Source organism: Acanthaster planci, linkage group LG09 (assembly GCF_054643075.1).
Source record: "Acanthaster planci isolate LZ-2023a linkage group LG09, COTS_SCS, whole genome shotgun sequence".
NCBI classification, from domain to species: domain Eukaryota; kingdom Metazoa; phylum Echinodermata; class Asteroidea; order Valvatida; family Acanthasteridae; genus Acanthaster; species Acanthaster planci.
The window spans coordinates 11,069,432-11,096,042 of NC_141785.1; the positions used below are offsets into that span (position 1 = coordinate 11,069,432).

The 26,611-nt window shown below is 40.5% G+C and overlaps 3 protein-coding genes across 9 annotated transcripts in view; 2 read left to right on the forward strand and 1 right to left on the reverse strand.

Annotated features, from left to right (window-relative positions):
- LOC147798132 (uncharacterized) overlaps positions 1-26,611 on the forward strand; it is a 104,226-nt gene that overhangs the window by 3,201 nt on the left and 74,414 nt on the right. For all 7 annotated transcript variants that reach the window (XR_015426469.1, XR_015426466.1, XR_015426468.1 and 4 more), the window contains exon 4: positions 946-1,027. The gene's annotated coding sequence lies outside the window, so the exon portion shown is untranslated. The remainder of the gene's footprint in view (positions 1-945; positions 1,028-26,611) is intronic.
- LOC110981977 (chromaffin granule amine transporter-like) lies at positions 1,025-25,336 on the reverse strand. The gene is made up of 15 exons (XM_022240050.2): positions 25,102-25,336; positions 21,409-22,033; positions 17,903-18,146; positions 15,943-16,001; positions 12,452-12,535; positions 10,850-10,945; positions 10,514-10,603; positions 5,882-5,983; positions 5,037-5,132; positions 4,790-4,868; positions 4,618-4,669; positions 4,279-4,342; positions 4,051-4,170; positions 3,465-3,510; positions 1,025-2,857 (listed from the first exon to the last, which is right to left on the reverse strand). Exons 2-15 carry the CDS (start codon positions 21,512-21,514, stop codon positions 2,695-2,697), a joined length of 1,401 nt encoding a protein of 466 aa, XP_022095742.2. The 5' UTR covers positions 21,515-22,033; positions 25,102-25,336; the 3' UTR covers positions 1,025-2,694.
- Positions 7,752-9,109, forward strand: LOC110981979 (histamine H2 receptor-like). Its single transcript, XM_087141362.1, has one exon. The coding sequence runs from the start codon at positions 7,829-7,831 to the stop codon at positions 8,846-8,848; it is 1,020 nt and encodes a 339-aa protein (XP_086997488.1). The 5' UTR covers positions 7,752-7,828; the 3' UTR covers positions 8,849-9,109.

Here is a 26,611-nt window from a genome sequence, read left to right on the forward strand (position 1 = left end):
AGGGGCTCATGGAAATATCTTTCACTTCCTTCCGTTTCATAATCCTAGCTCCATCTGCCGGACTAACATCTCAGTGTAGAGGGCCAGGGATATAGGTTATGTTTTTTTAATTCCTCAAGACGGGTGACTTACAATGCAGTGCGCCTCCAAAGGTTTGCCTTGGAAAGGCCACTTTTTGTAGTGCATCGTAGGAAATAGTTGAAAAATGTAATCTTATAATCTTCCTGAATAATCCCTTATGTTTGTCAGGGAAAAAGAGTAGTAAAGAAAAGAGTAGTAAAGAGTAGTAGAAAAAGATCAGTGTTTCGAGAAGCAGTTCTAACTGTCGAATCCTGTCTTTCTGAGCTGCGTGGAATCTCCTAATCTATCAATATTTTCTCCAAGACTGGCCATGTTCTATTGACATACGTCCAGTTACAGGCCTAAAAATAATGATGCAATGCAATGTGCACTATGGTGCCTTATGGGTAAGAGGTGGTTGGTAGAACATCATGCACATCAGTGGAAAATTGTCAAAAAGATCCCTAGACCGAGAAGGCCCATACATTTTCCAAAATCGTTCGTGTTAACTGTTGTGCACCATTGTGTGTATCAGCCATTGTTTTAAATCTTCTACTGAATTGGCACTTATAACAAAGCAATGTAAGTTTGCTCTGTCTAAAGTTGCTCAAAGGCTCGCATGACTGACGATCGTGTCTGCCATCTTTGATTTCTATCCTCACTTTTCACCCACATGCACTGCGGTAAACATTGTGTTATGTCATTAAACATCTCAAAAGCTAATGTTAGTGACATCATGCCTACCCTAATTTATCATTGAAATAAGTGTTAAGGGTGGCAATGTTTGAATGGTACTAAATATATGCATTCATTGTCATGTATATTTTGCAGCCTGTAGACGTCTCAGTGCTTAATTTGTTATTTTATCTTGTTGCTTTTGGTCAGTTCTGATGGTTTCAACACTTCCTGTTAAGAAGTCAGGACAACCCAATTAAAGGCCGGGGGACAAGACTGGATGTTCACTGAGGTAAGGTAACCATTTTTTTGCAGCTGTGAACATGCACAAACCCCCGAATTGCAGGATTCATTACTGCCGGATAAAAAAGAATTTTTTGGCATCAAGACATGGTTTGTAATGGTTGGACTTGAGACAAGAAGGGATAAGTACAGGCAATGGACAGGATTTGCATGGTCAGTAAGGTGAAGTAACCTTTTTACACCTGTGAACATGCACAAGACATCCCACGACTGCATGATTCCGAAGGACTACAGTGGGAGCTGAGCTAACCGTTTTGCTATCTCCACAGTAAACCATCCAGGGAAAAATTATGTGTTTAAAAAAAATATTAAAAAAATATGTATTTAAAATTCAATATTTTGTCAAGCATTTTCTAGATTTTGTTGCTTGCTGTCACATTTTGTTAAGGAAGGGAAATTTGAAGAAAAATTCCAAGTAGTATTTATACTCTGACTTTTAAGTTTAATTGTTCTCCAAGAGATGTTTTCCCAAGGATCATGCTTCAAACTGAAATTGATTGCATGTTCAGTAGGTGAGGTAACCTTTTTACACCTGTGAACATGCACAAGACATCCCACGACTACATGCACAAGACATCCCACGATCTTGAAATTGATTGTGTAGACTTTGATTTCTGTTCTTTTTAAATTGAAGGTTTGTCATTGCCCCAGACTGACAGTGACAAATTGTAAAAGAAAGACAGTTTTTAAAACAAAACAAGTTTAAATTCTTAAAAGTTGATCCCTTAAAACTAAAACAAATAAACAGTGACGAAAAAAATAAATTCAGAAATTTCTTTCAAAAAAAAAGTGCTTGAATTTTATCCAAAACGGAGCGAACGATTTGAAGCAGTTTGCCAAACGAAAGCAAAACATTGCGCACAGCAATGGACAAAGCTGAAACGGTAACATCAAAATATAAAAAAAGAATGGAAATACGATGATCACGGCGGTGGAGGATTTAAAAAAACAATAAGCAGGAGTTGAGCTACAAGCTCGAAACCTTGCTTTTATATAACCAAAGTAACCTAATACATTTATGTCAGCAAACAAAAAATCCCCAACTGAATAGAAAAACCAAGTAAAGTAAAACCATGCAGATTTTATTTATCTATGTGAGAATGTAGCCAAGTGCCTGGACTAAATATTTCCTTATTTGCAGCTATTCACCGAGAAATACATACCTTGCGCTCCTGAAGCTTAATCCATCAAAAGTGTTACCAAACATTCCATCACTAAGAAAAAGCTTGCATTAATTAAAAGTTACAAAATAAATGAAATGGACCTTGAAAATGAAATGGAGCAGGTGCGAACTTTCAATCATTTAAAACGGTGTAGTTGGGAGTATTGACAGCCTCCACTGGAGATGTCACGCATTTCAAATATTGGGCTCACACCAACAGCTAATGTCCAAAACCTATACTGACATGCACTATGAACGTCTAACAAAAGAAACACAGTGCACTAACAATGAGCGCCCAATGTTATTGCACCGTACGTCTTTTAATTGTTAGATGTTCAAAGTGAGACTTGGGAAACTACGGACGGAGGGCTTTGCAATTGACTCTCAATTTTAGAATGCATTACGCTTTCAACTTTCCTTTCCTTTTTGCAAGTTTTGCAAGCTAGTTAAGGCACTCAGGTTTGTATGTAGTTCCTGTGAAAACGAGTCAGCGCTCAACTCTGCCCCTGGCACACCACTGTCTCGGGTTTGTGCGTTCCCAGAATCAACATCCTTTCTTCCTCGTTGGTGCCTGAAGAGGGCGCTCGATCTACATTCCGCATAAACAAGCACAGGGGCGAACACAGGACGGTCAGTATGCCTGTTCCTCTCAACATCCTGTCAGAGAAAAAAAGCTCAATAAAAACCAGAAATGTCAGGCCTTGGTGAAATTTTGCGATCTTATGTGTGCATGCATGTTGGTAGCAAAGTTTCTGGGATTTCTTAATCCCAGCTTGGCCCCCTTCTACGGTATCGCCCTATTTTGACCTCTCGATGGTTTATTATTATTCACTTTTCCATGTCAACATTTTCTTGTATAAGAGTATCCCACTCGGTGGTATTTAAGCAAAGATTTTTCTCTGTGAATTTTTTTTCCTACGCCTGCTCAGCACAAAACTTAAGGTTGTTTGGAACCTTGTTTTGAAAAATCTGTATTTTCGCGAGAACAGTGGGGTTGCATTCAAACTAAGGTGCCAAAACATGCAGTAAACGTACACCTGTACACGTTGACCATGAGAAACGAGTACATTCAGTAACAAGAATTAGGCTAAGTCAGTGTACGCTTGGTTTGATTAGTGTATAACTAGAAACTGGTGCCCGTTTTGCATTATTTTGCACTAATTTTGCCCATGTAGACCAGCGGAACGGGTGAGCGTTTTATTTTATTCGTACAGCAAATGAAATAAATAATTATGAATAGAAATTGAAAATAAGTTTGGCTTACCAAGGAAAGCCAATGACATTAACCAGTGCTGCACTTAATGCCGGACCTGGAATATTACACAGAAATCAAAATCAAAGCCAAGTTGTGACTGCCATTCTGGAATGGTCCTGAAGAATTGTTGACCACAGCTGATACAATGATTTTTAAAGCTATGCTCAAAGATGCTCGGCGTGTTCTTGGCAATATAAAGCTACCAGTGTCAGTCGTCATCGTCTGGCGTCCGGGTTACTGTCGTTCTCTCTTGATCGTCGCTTGTTCTCATTCGCGTATCACTCTCTATCATCAGGAATCTGTTCTCAGAATTCCTAATGTCATGAAGCTGTCCCAGACTACCCCCATTTGCAGTGTGTCTTGGAACTGTCGCGACCATCATCACTCTCTGGTAAACCATGCTCGTTTTTTCGCTGTCACTTTATCTATGGGGGGGGGGCCTGCGTGTCATCACGTATTAATCTTTCTGTCATTTATGCCTTGCCACCTGTAACCATCTCTCCATTGGTCATACATTGTTGTTCCGTTATTTTTATATGCCGTATAGTCTAGTCATGCATCATGTGATTTGTTCGGTCATTTTATGTAATTTTACCTACGACAAAGCCAATGCTAAACGTGATTATCGTCAGGGTTGCTGCACCCCCGTACGCTCCTCGGTGGCGCTGTTCAACCAATAAGTTGAATAGGGCGCAGGTCGTAGCATCCAGTGAACCTGAATGAAATAAACGCTCTTTGCATAAATGTTGAAATACGTACAATTGGGTCGCAATCGAAACAAAAAAAATGGATTATAAGAAGCCTGCTTGAACGGGAGACTTACCGAAGGACAAACCAAACATGGTCATTGGAGCAATAAGACCTGCGATGTTTCCTCCAAATGGGATCTAAGAAGTATAGGTTGACGTGAAAACCCGCAAATATGAGTGGACTATTGGTTACAGTTGTTAAGATGCAGCTTAATTCAAAGACTCAGATTTTATCCAGTTTGGAAATCTTTTCAGTAAGCGAATTCAAGCAATTCTGATTTTTCCAGACTACGGTGAAATGTTTTATGGTTATGGCTTCCAGGAGTTTGTGGTAATGATGTCTCTTTGACTTTTCTTTGAAATCTTGATCAATATTGTTACGTTGGAACGAACGGGAGATTGGAATGTCTTACTGCTGAAAGAGCAATGCCGAGTACGACCATGGAGACCGCCGCACACAGCCATCTAACGATGAGAAAGAATAAAAAACTCTGTGTACAAAAGAAAAGTCACATAAACTCGAAAAAGACATTTGTATAGGCTACGCAGTAAAGTGTAATGAACCTGACGAAATACATACCTTACCTTCCTATTTTGTAGCTGAAATATCCTAGTACCAAACTACCGATAATAGACGCTATACTCAGTGGAAGGAACACGATACCTGTTGAAGATGTCAAATGACATTGTACAAAAACTCTGTGTTTTACATAGATTGCAAGACAGCAAAAGGCGAACTTGACCTATATTGGTAACGTTTCATTCTAATAAGTAACATATCTCTTGAAATCTACAGTTTATTTAACGAAATCTTCAATTAGAATCTTCCAACCTAGCTGCCATTCTTCAACATCCATAATACCCAGCATCCATATTGGCAGGGACGGTTCCAGCAGACCGAAGCCCATGCTAGCTATCGTTAGTACACCTGTAATTCAACAATAATATCATAGAAAATCGATAAATAATCAAGGTGCCGAAACCTGAGTTGTAGGGATCGATCAGTTCTGCACATCCTAAAGGCCGTGTCCGAAATGGGCTTCCAGAGCTACGGGTAGGTCTATTGTCTGCCCGTCTCCGCTTACTTCCAATGGAGTAAGACCTAGACCTAGCTCTAGACAACAGATTCGGATGCAGCCTGAGAAACAGAAACGGGGCTCCTTGATAGCACAACCATAAACTGTGATAAACAGGAAGGTCCTGATATGGTATTTATTTTTCACAAAAGATTAATTGTGTACAACCAGTTCCCGTGTCGTCAGTAAATTCTCAGAACCAGGTTATTCACATGAATGTCACACACTGAAGTTTCAATTCAGTGTAACATCGAGTTTTGATGTTGTGATTTGAAGATTATGACCTCAAACATGTCGGCCTCTGAGCAACGAGCACGCCACGGAAGAGGTACTGAGTTTTGCAGACCTGTCTCTTGCGTTGCGCAAGAACGGCATCTACGATTTTCACCAAATTGGTGTCAAAAGGACCGCAAGATGTTACTGGAAAAACCCTCAAGGCTCGGTGTGTGACAAAATGCATTTCAATGATATTGGAGCAATTATATTTTTTTTGGGGGGGGGTTGCTCCTTGCTCTTTCAGGGTTTAACCAATAAAAATCTAGCAAAACCAGGATGAAATTAGAAGCAGTGTTGTAGTTTACATAAAATGGATTTCACCAACCGGCTTGGACAAGAATCAAAGGGTCCAGCAGTAGTCTAACCGTTGCCATGACGCCCACTTTTTCCTGTGTCGTGCTGTGGTCATAAATGACAATCTCTGCAACTACAGCAAATATGTCCACAAACAACAGCAAAATTTAGCACCCTTCTTCTGAGGACTTAAAATTTGATCACACTGGTTTATTGCCTTTCAATTTAAATTCCTTCCAGGTGTTTCGAAGACATTTACAGTTTTGAGCAGAGCTAAAAACGTCGTTCTCTCGCCCAATTACCGCAGTTATCTTATATTTAGATCTGGAATTTGTGCACGTGTTCCAGCACTTTCCAGGCTTCGTTCACCTTGTGTGCAATCGATCATGTATGTCAACATGTTATATTAGATGCAAGTTCACCACTCCATCAAAAAGCTGGTAATCTGTGTTTAATAGGTTCCCGGTGTTTGTTTTAATTTTCCTGTTAAATACGCAGGCTTAATCATTAATTTCCGGTATTTGCTGAAACTGTGGAGTGGTTCAATGTACGAAGCGGAGACAGACCACCAGAAGATAGCGTTCAGTATATTATCAACGACTGCTTCCAAGGAAATTGATGTCATTTTAGCTTCACTTTCAAAACGTGCGTTTTATGACAAAATTGGGAGACGGACAGCGTACACTTTTTACTCAAATGCTTTTGAAACAAACAATGATAATACACCCCTCACTTTGTGTGGTCTGTGAAGGATTTCCTTTTTTAAATTAAAGATGCATTTCGAAAGTGAAATGTCACTGTTCTTCCAAAGGGATTCAATAGAGGAGTGAGCTGTGTCGTAATGTTGTCAAAGGTGTATTTAAAATAACATCAACAAAAGGCTATGTTATAGTTCCATCAAGGCATGAATAACTGCACCCCTCACAAACACACGCACACCTACTGACCTCACAGAATTTTCCGACGATCTTTTCTGCTGTTTTCCTCACTTGCATTTGTTAGTATTCTTAATTACACAGTACTTGAACTTGAAAGTTGAAAGGATGAACTTGAAAGGGTGATGTTTCAGCTTCCTTTAAATCTCTGCAGTGCATGGACGGATTTTACTCGAACTCTTAATACTATTATGAGCATTTTGCATTGTTCGTCGGCACTGTCTGTAGAAACTCGCCAATCGCCGCACCCCTACTGTGAATCATAAACATTTCCGATGTTGACGATCTTTGGAAATGCCTTCAAGATTTCGATATTGCTGGGTAAAAGGCTTAAGTTATTCAAATTCTTACGGGCGTAACACAGGGACAAATGGATTTGAGTTATTTTGGAAAAAAAGTAGAGGAAATAAAAGCAAGTCTGATATCTAAATGGATCGATGACGTGTCGCTGGCTCTGCAATCGCTTGAACAGGTCCAAAGGTTAAAGCTTGCGCCCCTGAAAATACGAAATACAGATGGATATGTAGATGACTTGAAACTTACAGGCAAACAGCATCAGATCTGAAGCCTAACTTGTGTATCGACGAGCTGTGCCCGTCATTGTGTTGTAATGAGCAAACACCAGTCCTGGGCATTACCAGTCAAAAGGCAGCGTTTATATCGAGTTTGTATTTCATTGTGGTCTTGCAGCCAGAATCGGCATGATCTTCAATGTATTTCGATTAAGACATGTACATGTATAGATTACTCGCTGCTGGTATACAAGGAGTAAAGAGATTTGTATCGACCATTGTTACATAGGATTTTGATGAAAACTGGTTTAGAAGACATCAGACATTTTCCGCGGGTCTGAGTGCATGCGGTAACTCTTCATGAACTCATTAGTAAGGGTATCGAAGTTAATGTTAAAAACGACATCGGAGGTTGCTCAGTACAGGACAACCTTAATTCTGACGATGTTGGGGTTCGGAAACGCTTTAGTGAGCTTCTCCATTGTGATAATGGCTTGATCATGTCCTACACTGGCATCGCATGCTGAAAAAATGAGTAACTCCATGACGACGGAAGGGCCGGATGACTTGAAGTTGTCGGTCCCGTTCCATGTAGCTCGCACATGTGGTATCGTCATGGTCTGCGTGCCGACTATCGTGGGGAACTCCCTGTCCATCATCATAACCCACCGAGTCAGCGAACTGGCCGAAAGCACCAAGGTGCTGATGACCTGCCTGGCGGTCTGCGATCTCATCATCGGAGTGTTGGGCGTTGCGCATGTCGTGGCGTCTGCCATGAATTTCTGGCCCTTCGGCCAGGGGTTCTGCATGGCCCACGCCATCCTCACCTTGTTCTCGGTCACAATGTCCATTGTGTTTATCACCTTTTTGAATGTAGAGCGCTACGTCGCTGTCACCATGCCTCTACGTTTCCCCTCCCTTTTCCAGAGGCAAAGAGTCATTGTTGTAGTAACTATTGGGTCTGTTTTCTGCCTTCTGGTGACTGCTTCCTTCGTTTGCTTTTATGAAAGGCCAGTAGTCTTATTAAACACCGCTGCTCTCTTCTGCAATTTTGACTTTAGTAATGTTCTCTTGAGAATGGCAATGCTGTGCTTATGGGTTGTGACACCACTGATCACAATTTCGGTGATGTACTACCGACTGATCCGAATAAGCCGATACCATGCACGCCGTATCCAACCCGGCCAGCTGGTCCGCGTCGGGGCAGATTTACAAGGCGCCTTGGTTCACGGCTCTGACCGCAAGGCGCTTCGGACATTCATCGCGGTTACGGCCGCCTTTGCTTTTTGTTGGACACCCTACACCGTTTCGGGGGCCTACGCGGCCCTATCCGGGACGGCTCTCTCCGAGTTGCTAGAGCTGGTAGTATTTTGGCTAGCGGCAAGTAACAGTTTTCTGAACGTGTTCATATACTGCCTCTTCAACCGGCCATTCCGAAAGACTGCCAAGAAATTCATCGGCAAGAAACTGCGGGAATGCGGCTGGCGTTGCTCGACGATGCCGAGGCAAATCAGATGTGAAGTCGAAGACGAAGTTGACCCAGCATCTTAGGAGACGTTTAAAACCGTACAAATCTTCATCCTTTCCAAAACCACCAGGGCAAGGGATTGCATTATGGGAATACCTCCTCGCACGATCTCAGCATTTTTGTGGAGTTTCCGAACTTCATTCACATAATAAATTAACTACAGATCGTACATATTGACGGACGGAGGTGTAAAAACTAGTTCCCCGAGTTTGAAGCTATATAATGCACAAATGCGTGTACATGTATGTCCCATTTGGATTCCATCCATCGTTGCGGAAGATAGAACCGGCCATTGGTGGGAAAACCAGACATAGTGTTCATCTGTAACTATTTAGGCTCTCTTCTCAAAACGTTTCAAAGTGCTGAGTTATTTCACACAGTTTTGTATGTAACCTTTTACCATGTCTGTGCTTTCAAAACTATTGTCTTAGCAAAACAGGATTTTCGATTGCCTTCTTTGGTATTAAAATCTGAAAATGAACTTGAGAGATAGGCTGGAATAAACAGCTAATTTACACTTCACGCGCATGGAAATAGATAACAGGTGACTTCATGTCGAGTGTTCACAGAATTTGAACATTCATTGGTTCATAGTTAGTGCGAATGCGAACACAAGCTTGAATTGACGTGAAAACAAGTATTCGCTCTGCGAAATCACAAAAGTTGAACACATTTCAACTTTACCAATATTTTGCTGTGAATCGTGCCTGACATATTTGCCTTGCTTTCACATTCGCCTGCAATATGCATAAACCGGCCTTAAATTCACTCCGCTTTCGTTTTCTTGCTGTAAAATTAGTCGTTGTCTTCCCTTTGCTGGTACACTGTCATTTGAAAAGTTGGATAGAATTAGTCCAACCTCGATCCTAATATTGAGTAATACACCAACTGCCTACACAGATGGTCTTTTTCTCCCCAACATGGTTGGTGCTCAGAATTTTCCAGCGGTTGGGTTAACAAAGGTGCCCAATATTTAGGCACAATAAATAACGAATGATTGGTCTTGTAAAAGTTTTGAAATAAACCATAATTTTACTAGGTAGGCTATGACGTGTGATATCCTGCGAACGAGGGATCTGGAGGAATCTTGTTTTCAAGTAGTGACACTAGCCTAATGTAGGTCAATTCTAGTATACTTACACTGAACATGTGTATAGTCCTTGTGTACGCAGTCACTGTAACTCTCTAATATTAAGATGACATTACTTGATGCATCAGTTCGCCACTTGTCAGGAATTACAGTGGGTACATGAATTGTGCCCTATTCTGATATTTAGGCTTTCTTTGAGACCCCCAATTTTTCCTCGAGACTGCTGTTGGTCTGAAACAGGATCTTATCCACGAAAACACAAACAAACACCACAGCAACGTAAAAGAGTAGATATATGTAGATTGTAATTTAGCGAATTTTGTTCGACGAAATGAAGCTCCGCCCAGTTGCATCTACTGCCAACATTCGGAATCTCATTATCCAGTTAAGTTGAGGTATGGTAACTAAATAGGAAATCATTTTCCCCAATAAATGAATGCAAATTTACCCATCATAAAAATGGACAGTTTTTGTACGCAGGTAAACAATCATCTAGTGTTGCGTAGGTCTGACCCAGTATCTGGTAAAATAATTTTTACCCAACGTTTTTTTACCCAACTCTTTATGAGTGTAAAGAGCAAGTTACTTATCAACGTACGTGCCAATAATCCCAAAAATCCAGCAATGATAATGAATGGAGCCGCCTTCCCCAGATAGAAGAAAACCACTCCGCCGAATGGGGGTGAAACTGGAAAAAAAATAAAAGCACATATAAAATTGAACATTTGTCATCGAGATACGTCATTCTGTGAATGCAGAGCTTCTGTTAAAAGGAAACAGTTTTTTAATACTACGATATTCGTTTGCCTGCTTCTGCCTTAAATGTGCTACTTCTAGAAAAAACTACTAGAAAAAGTATTATACTTTTACGTTTAGACGGAACATAGTCCACAGCATTTTTCTAATCTTATCATTAAAAAAGCAAGTTGTTTACTCATCGTGCCGACAGCAAACCCACTGATGGCGATTCCCAAAACAAACCCTCTTGTCTCGTCGTTATCACGAAATCGGTAGGCAAGGAGGCCAAGAGCTGTGAAAAGCGGGAGAAAGGAATCATATGAAAAGTCTTTTGTGTTTTGATGCGTATTATGCCCTCCCAAAAATGCCATTAAACATATACACCGTATAGTTCAGTTGGACAAACGCAAACGTTATTGTCTTCGCCCTTTTTGGTGTGTTATTTACCAGTCTGAATTGTTAAATGTATCGAGATGCTCTTTGGTGCAAAATTCCATGAAAGGACCCACTTGTGTCTGGGTTTTTCTTTTAATAATCCTTAAAATACACGTTTATATCTGATTATTTTATTTCCCACGCACTGCCACTATTCTGGGTTACCAAAGAAATTGTCAATTTTTTCACATTCATGATTCACGTATTGGTATGCAGGATCTCCGGCTGTGAGCGTCGCGAGATTTTTTTCGGGGGGGGCCTCTCATCTGAAGCAAACTGAGAACAAACCAATAATGGCGGAAGAGGTAGTTTCCGAGGAATTTTCAAGCAAACTGGTGATTATCCTCTTTGTTATTTTTCAATTTCCAATCACGACGCCCACGGCTTTACAAGCTTCTTGGGCCGTATACGACTGCCGAAAGATTTTGGATGTTGGGGGCTGGGGATATTTTATTTAATACACGACAGTCAATGCATAATGTGATATCACAGCAGTAGCCATCTTACCTGTCGGTAACAGTGGGGATATTGTGAATGTTTGGCGCAAAATGCATTTATTATTTGCGAAAGTTCAATCAAGAAGATATGAAGCCTCTTTCTTTTCATCTATAAGTTGAATGTCAGGGCCATAATGATAACATCAGTCAAGGCGATTGTCAAGAAAGTAACATGCGCAACGTGCATTCGATTACTGTCTCACACGACAAAAGCAGTATTGGTCCTTTGTTGCATATCTCTACATACTTAAATAGTTCGTGATCTGAATTTCACCTGAGAACATGTGGGGGGGGTATGGGGCAACGAGTTCCCACGGTGTACAGTTGCCCCTTGGCCGCTTGCCCTTCCCCCTTGCTACTGATAGGAATTAGACACTGTTTGTTTTGGGTTTCTGGTGACGTTATAAATTAAAAATTCATGCATTGATAATTTGTAAAAAAAAACTTTGCGCAACAACTGCCATGAACTAAAGCGATTAATCAAGTTGAACAAAGTTTGTGAATACAAAATATCCCAAGATTTTTGGCAAGTTTATTTTTTAGTAAAGAAACAGCTGTAACACTGAGGTTTTTGCTTTGCATAACACCACAGTCTCACTTAAAAATCTAATGATAGAAATTAAATTAGCATAAACATCAAAAGGCCGCAAGCATACCCTGAACATCGGTGTAAAACAAGAAATTGAAAATCAGGTTCAACGGGACACAAACCAGATGTATTCACAAGAACTGCGCTAAACATTAGATTGCCATGGCACTTTTATGAACTCGCTCTGTACAAATGTAAGCTGTACTCTTTCCTCGGGTGAATGATGTTATGGGATTGCGTGATCATGTCAGAGTCCCGTAATTGCATCACCACTCACCTGCAACATCATTCGGAATGGCTGCTAATCCGTGTATCATTCGAGCAGTGAAGTACACCGCGTGCGATTCAGCTATTGCATATACTGCCGGATTAAAACACAAAGTATAGCATTGGTTGACATCATTTAATTAGTTCTGAAATCACTTTGAGCAATTCCTTGCTGTTCTCCCCATTTTTGTTTGTCGACACGTTATTGAAAAAGAAAAGTATGAAATTTAGGCACACTATAGAACTCAAAATACAGAGTCTTTGCGCCAAGTGCCCTGAGGAAATATCGAGCCCAGCGAAAACTCGAGCGTTTGTGACCTCTCTAGCTCTGTGCTTCGAAGCCGTCTTTTTGTCCTCTTCGATCCTCTGGACGTTCCTGTGTATTTCATGACATAGTATGGTGTTCTATAGTTGCCATTACGTCACCTGTGGTTACACATTCCATTGAGAGGAAAACATCAAACGTTTACTGAAACGGTTATGCACGACCCTTTCCCCGGCAGTCTATAGAATAGTGGCTTCATAAGCCTCTATAAAAATGTGTGTATATCTCGTAGTCAATACGGCGTTTCACAATGGAGGGATTTCACATTAGCGCCGTCTGCGCATATCCGCATCGAAACCGAGGCTCTCTATGTTGAACTTAGTCGCGCGAGCCCGAGGAGTCGACACAGTACATGCAGTATCCGGTTCGTACGTGTGACGCCGCTTAGTTTAAACCACGCTCAGATACACAACCATCGTAGGTACCGGTACATTAGTTCGTGGTAAATTGCCGTTATTTTTTTTTTGATGTTACGTGTGGACTGTGGAGTCATCCTGAAAGACTCTTCCACAAAAATTTGCAGCCTGAAAAGTCTTAACTTAACATCCCCTTTATGTATTTTGTGTCATGACTCCTTACTTCCCATCGTCTGATCGTATTATGAATTGAAGCTGACACATACAGCCTCGTTTTTAAACTCGGAAGTGCTCAGATCGACGCTAAAAGCGTCATATTGGGATCCCTCTGTAGTGTGCCTCGAGGAGTTTGCAACGCTTTGGCCAATCACAAAGCGCAAAATCTGCAAACTTAAATGCGCGTGTGGAAAGAGTCGGATCACGCGTTGTGATCGGCCACCACATTGCAAACTCTTGGATTTGTATTAATGGGTGCGTTCGATTAGCTTACACGTGTAAGTCAAACTTACACGAGAGCGTTCGTTTAGCCATCACGTGATTCTCGTGCCTGCCCTGGTGTCAGCCACTACTACCCCGCTTGGCGAGCGGGTCTCTGGAGGCTGCCCGAGTGTAATGACGTCACGGATGGACTGCTCGTGCAATGACGTACATGATGGAACTTGGCGGGGACTTGACCTTTTTCCCAGAATGCGTTGGCGAGTACACTGCAGCGTTCGATTACCCTCATTTCGAGGCTTCCCTTGCGTGTAACACTGGTGTATTCAGGGAAGCTAATCGAACGCACCAATTGTGGATCGCCCTTATTGAAATCATGCAACACTTCCTCTAGAAATCTAGATTGTGGATAGTCTATAATATAATAGCTATATATTATAGGTGTGTTGAGGTCACTTTGCCATCGCATTTCTTCAAGTCTACTGTAGCGTGCCATATGGTGAACGTACAAGCGTTTTTAGCTGCTTCGGTGTCCTGCTGAAGCAGCTATTGCTTTCGTTAAAGTTCTTGGCTTTTTCGCAACTTTGCGAAAAAACATTCTTTTTGTCTTGTTTTTTTCTTTTTCCCTCTTCTGCGCAAAAGTCCAATTGGTTTGTGCACGTTTATTCTGTACACGACTTTAGTGCTTTGGCAACTTTGGATATTTATCAAACTTCATGTTTTAGTGGCCATTTTGGGTTTTTGACTTGTAATAATCATCAAGTAATGTTATAAGGCAAGTAAATGTTATCGTAAGATACCGGATGTGTAAAGACAAATCGATTGCATAGGACCTGCAAAAGCTGAGTTTAACAAATGACAATGTTTCCCAATAAGGCAAGTACAAATCCCACCTGCAAAGCATATACTAGTCCCATATAATGCTAGACTACCCCTGCCCTTGACAAGAAAATGTGGCCTTTCTGAGAATTCAACCAACTGTTTTGGGGGAAAAACAATTTCAGCAAAAATGTTCAGGCCAACTTATCCCCAGTCTAATTCTAATTTGCACACTGTAAAAATATGCTGACTTGTTTTCATCAAATCCAGAAAGAATGCTGTCAACCGATACAGATATTCCATTTTGCCCTCTCAATTTCATCTTGAAATCCAGAAATACTAGACAGTGCTGTGTATAACAAACTGTTTATTAAATGTATTGTTAGGGGGCAATTACCACTTGGTTTAAGTTTCAGAAAACATGACGTGTTGGTTTTTGTGTGTATGCCATGGTAGAAAGACCAATAAGAACAGGTTGTCCATATCAGCATTATTAATTTGGCTAACAAGTAACGTTACTGTTTAAAGACTTCTGTGAGCCTACCTGCAACTCATGTAAAGTCATGTCTAAGTTGGAGTATACAGCAGATTTCATCATAGGTATATCCACCCTCAAAATATTGTTGAATCAGTTTGTCTCTTATGAACAATATTAAGGATTCAAACATTGTAAATAATTTATTATATACATTCAGTTCTGTGGGATATCGTGCAGGGACAGACAGAAATATTACATAGGCTATAGGCCTAACGTCAGGCCGTTAACGAGTAAAGTTGCGTCTAGAGTAACTAAGTTATCAAGAAAACAATCTACCCTAACAAAAGTCTTTTTAGAAAGTAGGTTTACGGTAGCACCATGGACGTATCTCTCTTGTGAGCATTTGCAGTTCTGAAAAGAACCTATGGTACTCGACGTTTCGAGCAGTATGTTCTGCTCGTCATCAGAACCACAAATACTCACAAAAGAGATACGTCTATGGTGCTACCGCAAACCTACTTTCTATTATACCTCTTCTCCATGCAAACCTTCAAGACTTAAAAGTCTATTTTGTTAATTTATTTATGTAACAAAAAATGGTATTATTTCATATACACGTCACTTAATCGATGTCAGAATATTATTTCTTCTTTCAAGCGGAGTTTGGTGCAACTGCAAAAACGAATACATCTTCTAGTTCTATCGCTAAAATGAGAGTCAGCCATGGTCGATCGTTCGAACAAGTACATGTACATGTGAAACGATCAGGGGTCAAAGTTAAAAATACCACTGCGCAAGCGTGACAAAAAAAACCCCCCAAAAACAAAAAAACACGGACGACGCGCGACGGACGACGGGCGACGGAAAATGGCATGTTTGGAATTGGTAAATGGCAGAATTGGGACACAACAAAAAGCAAAAGGCGACGGACGACGGGTGACGGGCGACAGCCGACGGGTGACGGGCGACAGCAGATATGGAATTCCATACACAAGTCTCATTGCTGGTCGAAAATCTCCGAAATGCCTTACCTCTGCAGTGCGCGTACAACAAACCTACTGTACTAACCGAAGCTTTGAATTACATACCTAAGGACGACACAAGTAGAAGGGTACATCCTACAAACATCGGCAGATGAAAGCCAAACCTGTGATGAAGACAAGTAATATCTTCCATTCACAATCTTTATAAACTTTCACTTTAGTCCCACAGTTTTTGTCTGTATGTCGCTCGTGCATGAGCAGTGTTTAAGTCCGGTCACCAGAGTCGCCGTCCGGCTCACATCAGGACCGAGTCCGGGCCTTGAGTGACTTGCCTCGAGTCCGGGTTTTGAGACACTCAGTCTCAATCCTTGTTCAAAGCCCAAAGTTACTCACTTCTAGTAGTTCGAGTCCTGGGTCATTTGACTCATGTCCCAGGTGGAGGTCCTGATGAGTGACTTCCGTCGAGTCCCGGTGCCGAGTTCCTATACATTCACCGTTGAAGATGCTGATATTTAAGCTCATAAGCATGTACAGGTATTAGCATAAAGTACTTTAAAACTTAAAGTACAAAATAGTTGATCTTAGTCCTATGCATGGTAAGTTATGCACTATGAAAAGGACACATGCGCTTAGGAGCACGGTCGCAGTGCTGGCGGCTGTAGAAGTTCTAGGCTTGTAATGAAGTGAGGCTTTAAAGTAAAACTTAAGGTATATCTTTATTATTTTTGATCAATAACTTTTGTTCATCGTGATGAAAATATGAATCAGTTTGTAAATAAATTGAAAAAAATAAGTCGACATTTTTAAGGAGTGGTTCCCGCTCCCTAAAAAGCTATGTCCGACACAAGGGGTCTTTTTGAAACCCTGCCTTCGTGTCGTACCTTGCTGAGGTTTGGTGCATGTTCTGCTTTGGGGAGAATAATGACGTAAGGGCATATATCAGTTGACTTTGTTTTAGTTGACAAGGATTTCAGAATGGTTTAATAGTAAGGAGCAAAATAGTGAGAGTAGTTGGCAGTGAGTCCTGGCCTTAACGGCGTGGGATTGGGCCCTCCGAGGGCCACGGGAAGCTTTTGGGCTCTTCCTTGATAAAATTTTCCATCATCTTATAGAGTGAAGGAATTCCTGTAAAAAAAAAAACCACTCCGAAGTGGCTGCGTGTCGGGTTGTGCACGCGTGTGGTAGCTTGTACCTGTTAAGGCCAAATCACCTTCATTATTACAAAGGACTCGTACTTAGTTTATTATTTAAAAATATACGTTTCACATGAACATGGATGTGGTATCAGTTGATTTTTGCTGTGAACAAAAGCATGGCATAAAGGTACTTCTTTCCTCTCCAGGTTTTCCAAGTGCACGTTGTGAAAACCTTAAAGACTACGCACGTTGTACGTTGGCATTGGTGGTGGAAATAAATCTAAGGAAATAAAAACTTTTGTTGGTAATGTAACTCCCTACTCCGAGTCCTTTGCTAATGTGACTCAGTCAAGTCGGGGATACCTAAATTGCAAACCTAGAAAGACTCAAGCCATACAACATTGTGCGTGACATTTCAAGTTAACCAAGTACAGTTGTCTGCTCTAGCAATTAAGTGTACATGATTGTATTGAATAGTGGAATATGAACAAGTCGCATGTTCAGCTGCTTGTGTAGCTGCTTTACATGCAAAGTGAGTGAATAAAATAAAATGCTTTCGTTTGCATACTACCTTTAACGACATCAACAGATGGGCTTGATACATGAGGCATGGAGCACTGGCAATTAAAATATCTAAGGTGGATCAGTTTACGTAGCGGTTCCCATCTTGTACATGTAGTAGCAATTCCTGTTCTCCCTATTGTTCTGTATATGCGTGTTAGAGAGTCTTGGGTTTATTATGCTGTTACACAGAGAATCTTACTTGATGTTGGACAGAGCGACTCATAGAGTCTCTGTACCAAATCAATGTCCTCAATGCTGAACGGTCGTTCTGTGGGTTTTATAGATTTTGAAATGCACATCCACTTTGCATGAATAAACGTCCAAAAAAATGTTTTCATGTCAAGATAAAAATTACACGAGCTCACCTTTCGCAGATGTAATTTCCAAAGAATCCCATTACGACCCGGATCGCGAACTGACAACCGAAGAACAGGCCCATTTGCGTGTTGACAGCTCGCTCGCACTCCTTGTACGGCGACTCGTTAACGTCTGTCGCTGTAACGGGCCCGATGGAAGTCGGGCTGTACCCGGTAACATTTCCCAGTCCCGCGAAGGTTGAACTGTCCAGACCGAGACACATGTCGAGAAAGACTACCGGTAAAATGGGCACTGCGAATTGAACAAGAATGCTGATATTCGTTTTTTTAATGAAATGACATACAAATAGGAGATTGTAATTGTATTTAGATATTATTAAAACTACAATTTCCTACTTACAATGTCATTTTTATTAATAATGGCCTCACATTATGAAGGGGTGCGTTCGCGTTCTCCACCTCAATCTTTGACAAATACATAATGGCAGTTACAAGGTCAACATATTAATGTTAAGGCTTTATAACATATCCGCATAAAGTGAATGTAACATGGAAACAGTCACAGTCATGTTCGTGGAGTTGTTTGGCAAGCTCGTTTGGCGAAACGCAATGTTGCGGTTTACATTAATTGCTCAACGTCAGGACTGTATATGAAAGAGAAAGGGAACAGAAGGAAAAAGTACCGAGGGAAAGGGTTGGAAAGCGTCGATTGCGTTGGTAATGCCTGCGAATTTATCCCCCCCCCCACACACACTGTTTATAGTTGGTTAGGTTACGTGGCTTCGCTTATGTTGGAAATGCCCATGTGAAGGAATTCAGAACAAAGCACCTACATAAAGCTCCCGGCCATTATTTCAAGGCTTGATCATTGGATCAGATGAGGAATTCGGGTAACGACAATGGACTTCTGAATGTCATTCCTAAAAATATAACTCGCATAATGCCATGACAATGTAGCAACCTAAAAGATGCTGTCGATAAAGCTGTTTAAGTGAAAAGATTACCTCAATTTTTCAAAGTACATGTTGTAGTCTGTACAAATATTTCAGTTGGTTTGACTCATCGTAACTGAAATTTTGTGTGACATTTACCCGACATCTTTGTAAAAATGATAAAAGGGTCCATGAAAACCTCCGTTGACAAACTGTGTATTATTTAAGAGTATGCCAGTAACACGGGGATGTAAAATGGAATAAAATCCCTTTGTTGTGGTAAAACTTACTGACCCCTCGAATGAATATTTTAATCCTGACAAATGATGGTGACACTGAACGTGTGACATACATTTGAGAACCAACAATTATAGTCAGACATCCTTTTGGACATGAAAAAAATTCCTGTGGCCGCGGAATGTTCTAACGTAAAATACATGTACACGTACATGTGTACGTCCACGTATACGATGCTCTCTCGCCCTGTAAAAGCATGTGCCCATCCTATACGACCAGTGTATGGTGCAATTTTTACACGAGTACAATTAAATGAACAGCCCTGGCCGATTTGGAAACATTTCTTACCCTTAGTCTTTCACTTTTCATGAAAGCTCTTCTTCGTCTTTATCAACGCGCTTTCTTTGATTTCCCAAATATCGTGGGCGCGGCGCCTGACTTCAGCAATCGCTTAAATTTAATCCCAAACGAGTCGTACGTGTTCGGAAGAAAATACTGTGGGTAGAAATGTGCACTGCACGGCGTGGAGCTTGCTGTCGCTTTCTGCCATCTGGCCCTGGTCAGCCTGACTTTCGATGTCCAAATTTGTCTAAGTTCGCTTTGGTTGGAAAGTTATGCAGACTTGTCCCATCTTTATAGGTGTTGCCGTAGGCTGCAGCAACAAATCTGGTCTGCATGATTTCTCAGCTTGCCCAAATATTGGACTGAATTTTCCGAATTCAACCCATGACAAGTATTGACGTGCTTGCGGCGCGGGACGATGTCTTCTCAAATGTACGTCACAGATATGTTAATGATATAACTCCCGGGGGCGGGGCAGTTTCGCCCAAAATTTGGTTAATTTTCTTCTCCCATTTGTTAATCAAAACAACAACCTTAACGTTCTGGATATCGTTTAAAAACGTAAAATTTTCAATTAGAAACAACAGTATTTTCATGGGCCCTTATATAAAATACACAATCTGATACAAGTACATATACTTATTTATGAAAAAGAGGAAAAGGGTTTCTCCGTCGTAGAGTATAACTAACACACGTTTTGTCATCAATTACTGAAAGAACAAATTAGGTCTATAGTGCAGTCACAATCACATTTGTCAGTATACGCCAAACAATATTATTGTCACAATTTGCTGTTGTTTGCTTACAACAGACACAAAAAAGCTAAAAACTTTATATAACATAAAATCAGACCAATTTTAATAAGCGCAGAGTAGTGATCCAAATTGGCAGGGATTTTTTATGAGGGGAATGCAATAAAAAAAATCCTACCAGTTTCGATCACTTCTCTGCCCTAATTAAAATTGGTCTGGTTTATGTAAGCCTACGTAATGTTCTTCAAACTACAAAAACGAGAAAATTCAAAATTAGATGACTGCAGTAAAAACCATAAAAACATGAAAATTCAATCATTTTCCTCGTGTTTAAAACTAATTTCAATAAAATGTTCTTTAAAAAGTCAGTTACACGGGAATGATAATCCTTTATCTCTGTACCAGTAATTAAGTCTATTAAGCCTATGCGGAGAAAAGATCAGACAAAATTAGTTCGTACTTAGGAGAGAGCAGGTAAAAAGTATGACAAATTAATTTGTTATTTGAAATATGATCCACCAAGAATGACCTTTTCTTTCATTAGATTTCATAGAATTGATGTTTATTTCAAGAACATTCAAAAGACTAGTAATCATGGAGAAGTTGTGAAATCCACAATACCGAGATCACATGCAGTTTGTTTATAATTTAGTGTGAAATAAAACTGGTTAAAAAGACTCCAAATCCTCCTAGAAGTTTGCAATTAAAATTACAAAGGGTACCTTACACCTATTGACCGCGGTTGAATCACTGTTTCTGAAAAAAGGCTTCGGATTTTCACAGTGAACGCTACATCTTTTTTGAAATTTTGAATTTTTTTTTTTTACAATGATCCTTAGTTGATCTTTCTGTTGGCCGCAATTATTTCAGACCGGCTTACCTTTTTTTTTCTAGATCAGAGAGTTTTGAAACTCATTATTGGGCTTCTTGCCTTTGATGTCACGTACTGTACTTATTCGAAGTACTCCCAAACCTCACTTTCATGAAAATTTAAGGCTCCTTTTCATGGATGTAATCTACGTAAAGTATTACAACACAAGACGTGAAAGGAATTTTTGACTCTTCTGGACTGTTCTAACAGGGGTATTTACGGTAAACGCGGCTATTTTTCCAATTTTACTTGCCTCTATAGCTTGTTCACAGCAACGTCAAAAAAACTGCGTTACATGAGTATGTGATATCATCAGAGCGGTATCAGTTAGTATATTAAGTTTGCTTTTATACTAGCTCTTTGTCGTCGCAAGATTGAAAACAGATACCGCAAATGAAAGAAATGAAAAGGTGAACTTACCGACTACAGCCAGTAAAAATTCATCCAAAAACAGGGCGGTTGACGCGACCACTACCAGAGTTACTCGGGAGTCACGGACTCCACGAAGTGCTGTCATGATTGTCATCCTGTGTAATCTCGGGAAAGATCTACGTCTTCGATGGTTCTTTTTCTCGAAGTTCGTCAGTCTAGTGTGGTGGCTCTCTCCAAATGGCTATCTTTCAACGCGGCGTTGTCAGGACGTGCGGAGGTGTTTGTTTGCTTCTGGAGGTCTCTGCAACATCGAACTTTGGAGTTTTTCAGTGAGCTGCCCAAGTACATTTGGTCATGTTGAACGAACCAGGCTGAAACGTTCCGCAAAAATTGGCAAATTTGCTGATAGTTGTTGATCGACGGTAAATGACTTCATACATCACCCTGATAAAATGCCACAGTCTTGTCTCAAAGAGCTGTTCTAAGTTAATCCTCTTGCCGCATCCGGCTGGTGGCAAGCAACAGCTGGTCGGTTTGATGATGGCTGAATGCTTCCTGGTCCAGCTTCCATGCAAACTCGATTCTCAAATGAAAAAGGACCTGTTTCCACTCAAGCTCATGCGCACTTGTGCCGACTAACCTTCCAGTCTCACCTCGTTTGGTTTTTTCCGCCCTGCGTCAATTCATTACAACGTATACTAATTAAAATGCTGCACCTGTGATCAATGCATATTTTAAACAAATCGTGGGAATAATCCAAATGCGGTAGGAAATTCTATTTCTTCTTGGCATGAAGACTTCAACGTTAAAAATATACACTATTAATAGAGCAGCAATGTAAATTTGCTTTCTGGTCGCGAGCTCGGTGGAGTGTTTGCTATTGTATTTTAAACTGCTCTCGACAGCTGCCGTCGTTAATTCGTACTAAACTCTTTGAATGACTTACGTGGCTGTTGTAATTTGCTTGAGTAAGGATAAGCAAACAGTCGAAGTTGTGGGTGCCATGGTGAAGAAACCTCCTGTAACCTTAAGGATTAAAACACCCTCCCCTAGGGAAGCCCTTTGAATAACTCAATTCGATATTCTAACTGCTGAGTGTCATGTTGTCTCTTTGATTCCACGGAAATTTGCAGGTTTACAGATTAGTTAAACTCCAATTTTGAAATTGAACAAGTCTCGATAAACGTACACGAACATAATGTCTTCTTAAGCATTTCAATTTGTACAAATGTTAGTTACATTCAGTTCTGACCTTTTGAGAAGTCACGGCTATATATTTTTGCATACCAAGTAGTCAACAACTGTTCTTTGCGGTGGAAATAATTGAGATCACATGTGCAGAGTGTTGAGTCAACTCGATTTAGCATGCTTCCAGTATTGTAAAGTATACCGGAAAGCTATATTCTGCAAATTTGTCATTTCAAGTTGGTCAATCGACTGATTTTTAAGATGTAGGCAACACTTAGGTCTGAGGTGGTGCAAAATGTTTTTCTCCTAGCTACGGACAGATGGACAGGCAGCCCGACAGACAAACAGATAGCCCGGCAGACTGACAGACGACAACACAAAGACATATCTAAGAAAATGATACGTAGAACTAACAGCAAGACAGAAAATTATCAACTGAGACCTGGAGTTCAGAGACCAGGAGCGAGACCGTAAAATCGAGACCAAGACAGACAGAAACCTTAATTTAAATGTTGCATATGTGATGTACATACTACGCACCAAAACTTGCACGCAGTTTCACTCTTTTTCATCAATGCTGGATTAGCTGAGTCCCCACTCTTACAGTCTAAAAACAATCAGACCGATTCCAATTTAAACAGATTTGTCGGTCTGAAATGAAAAACATTTCTCCATCTGCAGCATACGGGGAAGTACAGTGAAACTCAGTAACTGGTTCGGCGGGGGTGGGTTTCAACAACCTGTTGGTACCTGGAAAGAGTGGCCAAAATAATGGAATGCTAATCCCGGGCTTCAATATGCTGACTTCTACCGACTTCGGCAGCTGGTGACAATAAAATTGTAGTGATACAGGAAAAAGTGGCCAAAAATAATAGAATTCTAAGCCCAGGCGTTAACACACTAAATGTAGCTTACTCATATTCCGCAGGTTAGACTCTGGGTAAATATTGCATGTTGGGCCTTTGGTACCTTTTACATTGTACGCCTACATTGAAAACCCATTATTTCGCGACATAGCCAGCACAATACACATGGCACGAAATGACACACACAGTCCAACACATTTATGTTCAGACGTGAAGACTTAAAATAAAACAAAAAAAACTAGCAAACAAACAAAAACAACTGATTGACCCAACAGTATTTATCCAGAACCCGTTGGATACATTTTAAAAGTAAGCGTTGTCTGTCACTTGCAAAACTATAAATACGAATCAAGGAGTGCTTCAATTTTTCGTACCAGAATCCACCGCAGTTTATACATCTGTTGTGACTGCACACGTTTTAGAAATGGGTCATACTGACGTCCTTTGATCAGTACGTAAACATCCACAGGTGGCAATCTCCGGCAATACACGTTACCATCCGAATGTTGACGACAACGTTTTTAGCCTAGAATATTTCGGATATTTTCGTAATTGGAGGAAAAATAATTGTTCCCGCTCGAAGCGATCAGCTGACTGTCGCATGTAGATTGTTTCCTCCGAAGGGAAGAGACCCGCGTCCCCAGTCACCAACTGCGGGGCGTAACAGTAATTTCAGCTCTGGGCTGGGTAAAAACCTATAATATTTTGGGTCCACCATTGTGTTAGGCGGGGTTGGCTGAGCAATGGACTCACCCTCATGGCTATTCATTGCCGGTGCTAGACATCCCTGCAGTACCGCGGCGCATTAATACCAGGCAATTCAATTGACTTGGCAACTGTGACAGGAAATACGTCCAGCCTAGCCGATAGTTTAGTGGCAATATATGATATTGCTAACTGAACTTTAACTTCAACTGAACTATAAATTTTACCCCTTGTATCTCTGTAATTACAGTTGTAAGCAAGCGGAGTCTTATAACATTGAACCTAAAATGTACGGCTCGGAAAACGTTTCTACTTAAAAGTTCCTCTATTTATTCTCAGATTCCCTGAACGATCGCATAGAGATAACATTGTAATATCCTAATCAGGATGTTCCAGTTCAGATGTTACTCTCCAAAAAATCAAATAAAAAGGCCCGATAATTAGCTGTGTTCATTGGTTAAGCTCATACCTATAGAGTATGATATAACGAGACCTTTATATTTTGATGACATCTCCTGCGTCTAATTGCAACGTTTCTTCAAGTTATCTTTCACTAATTGTCAACTTTTTTTTGTTCAGTACATAAACTCTATTTGTGTGCTAAGGGTATTAGAAGAATAGGTCTGGAGAACAGTTCCATAATTGTTTCAATCGGGTTTTCGTTGCTTTAATACCCCGCTCTAACGGCCATAGGACTGAGAAGAAAATCATCAGCGATAAAAATGTTGCTAAAGTGGGACCTTCACGCTGTTGACCTGACTATGACTATGTAGGTATGTTCCATTCCACCACAGATGCTTTTTTGTAGCTACTCATTTGAGAAAAAATAAGCGCCACCCCGTGCCTTTTTGGGCAAAGACGGGTATCCCCAAATTCAAAGATATCGAAATCTGAGCACACGTTCGACTGGACCAAAAACCGAGAACTTTATTTTACGACGTGACTGTGCTGCTAATACATGTGTAAAGTACATTGCTCTTACTATCATCCGTCGACAAGGCAAAGCCCATCACAGCTCCAACCACGGCAGCTACGTCCATATTGCTCTTACTGTCGTCCGTCGGTAAAGCCCAGCCCATAAAAGTACGGATCCATATCCAACCACCGCAGCTACACTCGTCCCCACCATCGTAGCTGATATTCCCAACCAGTTTGTTATTGTTCCCATAAAAGGCTCCGCATTAAAACCGACGAAACATGCACCGAAACCTAATTTTATGTTAACAAAAGATCAACTTGTCTCTTTGGTTTGCCATACCCGGGTTTATAAGAAAATTGATATGTGTGAGAGTGGACAGTGCAACACAAATTACATTTTAATAGATTTTTGTCTAAAGTATCCAACGTGTAATCATACTAAGTGTTTCAGTAGGTGCCAAAACGAATTTATGTAGATTTTATGTATTACAATCAATAATTCAATTATTGTTCTATTTATAACTTCGTCCATAAAGGGTGACACTCCCCTGACCTGCATGATAGTTCGTCCATACGTTTACGAAAAGGAAAGCATCGATTTTTGCAACGCAACAAACAAATTTTCATAGGATTAACAATAAAAATCTCACAAATTGAGACTAGCATTGTAACAGGAAATAGAAAGTGCCTTTCCTTTAAACATGCTTAGAATATGGATACCAAAAAATAAAAAAAAGGAAAAAGAGAGAGACAATTTTTAAAGCCTGGCGGTCATGAGCGTAAATCCAGGGGAATGGGGGCATATATCCCCAAACATATATAACAAATAAAGGATATTTCAATGATCTATCAATATCCCCAAAATCCTGAATTTGACCTTTGCCCATTTTTCACCCTTACGACCTTTTTCCGGCACCCGACGAAATCAACCCATGAGCGAGGTACACAGAGCACGCACTTGTTATTTCCTGTCACTATTCCTAGCGTTCTTAATCACCGCAGTAAAGTCAAGACAAAATCCAAATGACCAGAACTGCAGGGGTAAAGGGACGGACGACGGGTTTATGACGCAGTTTGTCACAAATTAGAGACACGTCAAATAATGCAAGTAACTAATTCACCCAGTTCTAGAAGCAACGGTTTTGGCATCATGCGTCATGCAATGTGAAACAAAAAGCATTGATTTTTTCTCAGGAAAATGACAAAAAAAGAAATATATGTACGACACATCTACGGCATCACGCACAGTTTGAATGTCACAGAATGTTTAGTTTCACTAAGTTAATGGAACATTGAACAATTTTGCCCCAAATAAAAGTATCACAGTTGTTACTATTATTTTATTCCTTGAAGAAATACAGAACCAAAACGGGATTCTCTCTAATGTTAATAAAGGTGCATTTGCGCTTTCTGCCGTAACTCCTTCATGAACGACACTATTTGCTCGTCTGTATAGGTTAGTTTTACTAGTGTTTACTCTGTTGATCGACATATAATTATCACATATAATATGATAATTATCTCAAAAAGGCAAATCAATCGCACTGATCTCGTGAAATCGGTCACTACGATAT

Excerpts from the sequence above, each read along its gene's own strand:
- LOC110981979 (XM_087141362.1), top strand. The coding sequence starts at position 7,829 with ATGAGTAACTCCATGACGACGGAAGGGCCGGATGACTTGAAGTTGTCG.
- LOC110981977 (XM_022240050.2), bottom strand. The coding sequence starts at position 21,514 with ATGACAATCATGACAGCACTTCGTGGAGTCCGTGACTCCCGAGTAACT. Across the intron at positions 18,147-21,408 it reads ATTTTTACTGGCTGTAGTCG|TGCCCATTTTACCGGTAGTC; the intron begins GTAAGTTCACCT and ends TTCAATTCGCAG. Across the intron at positions 5,984-10,513 it reads ATTTTTGGGATTATTGGCAC|TTGCAGAGATTGTCATTTAT; the intron begins GTACGTTGATAA and ends TATTTGCTGTAG.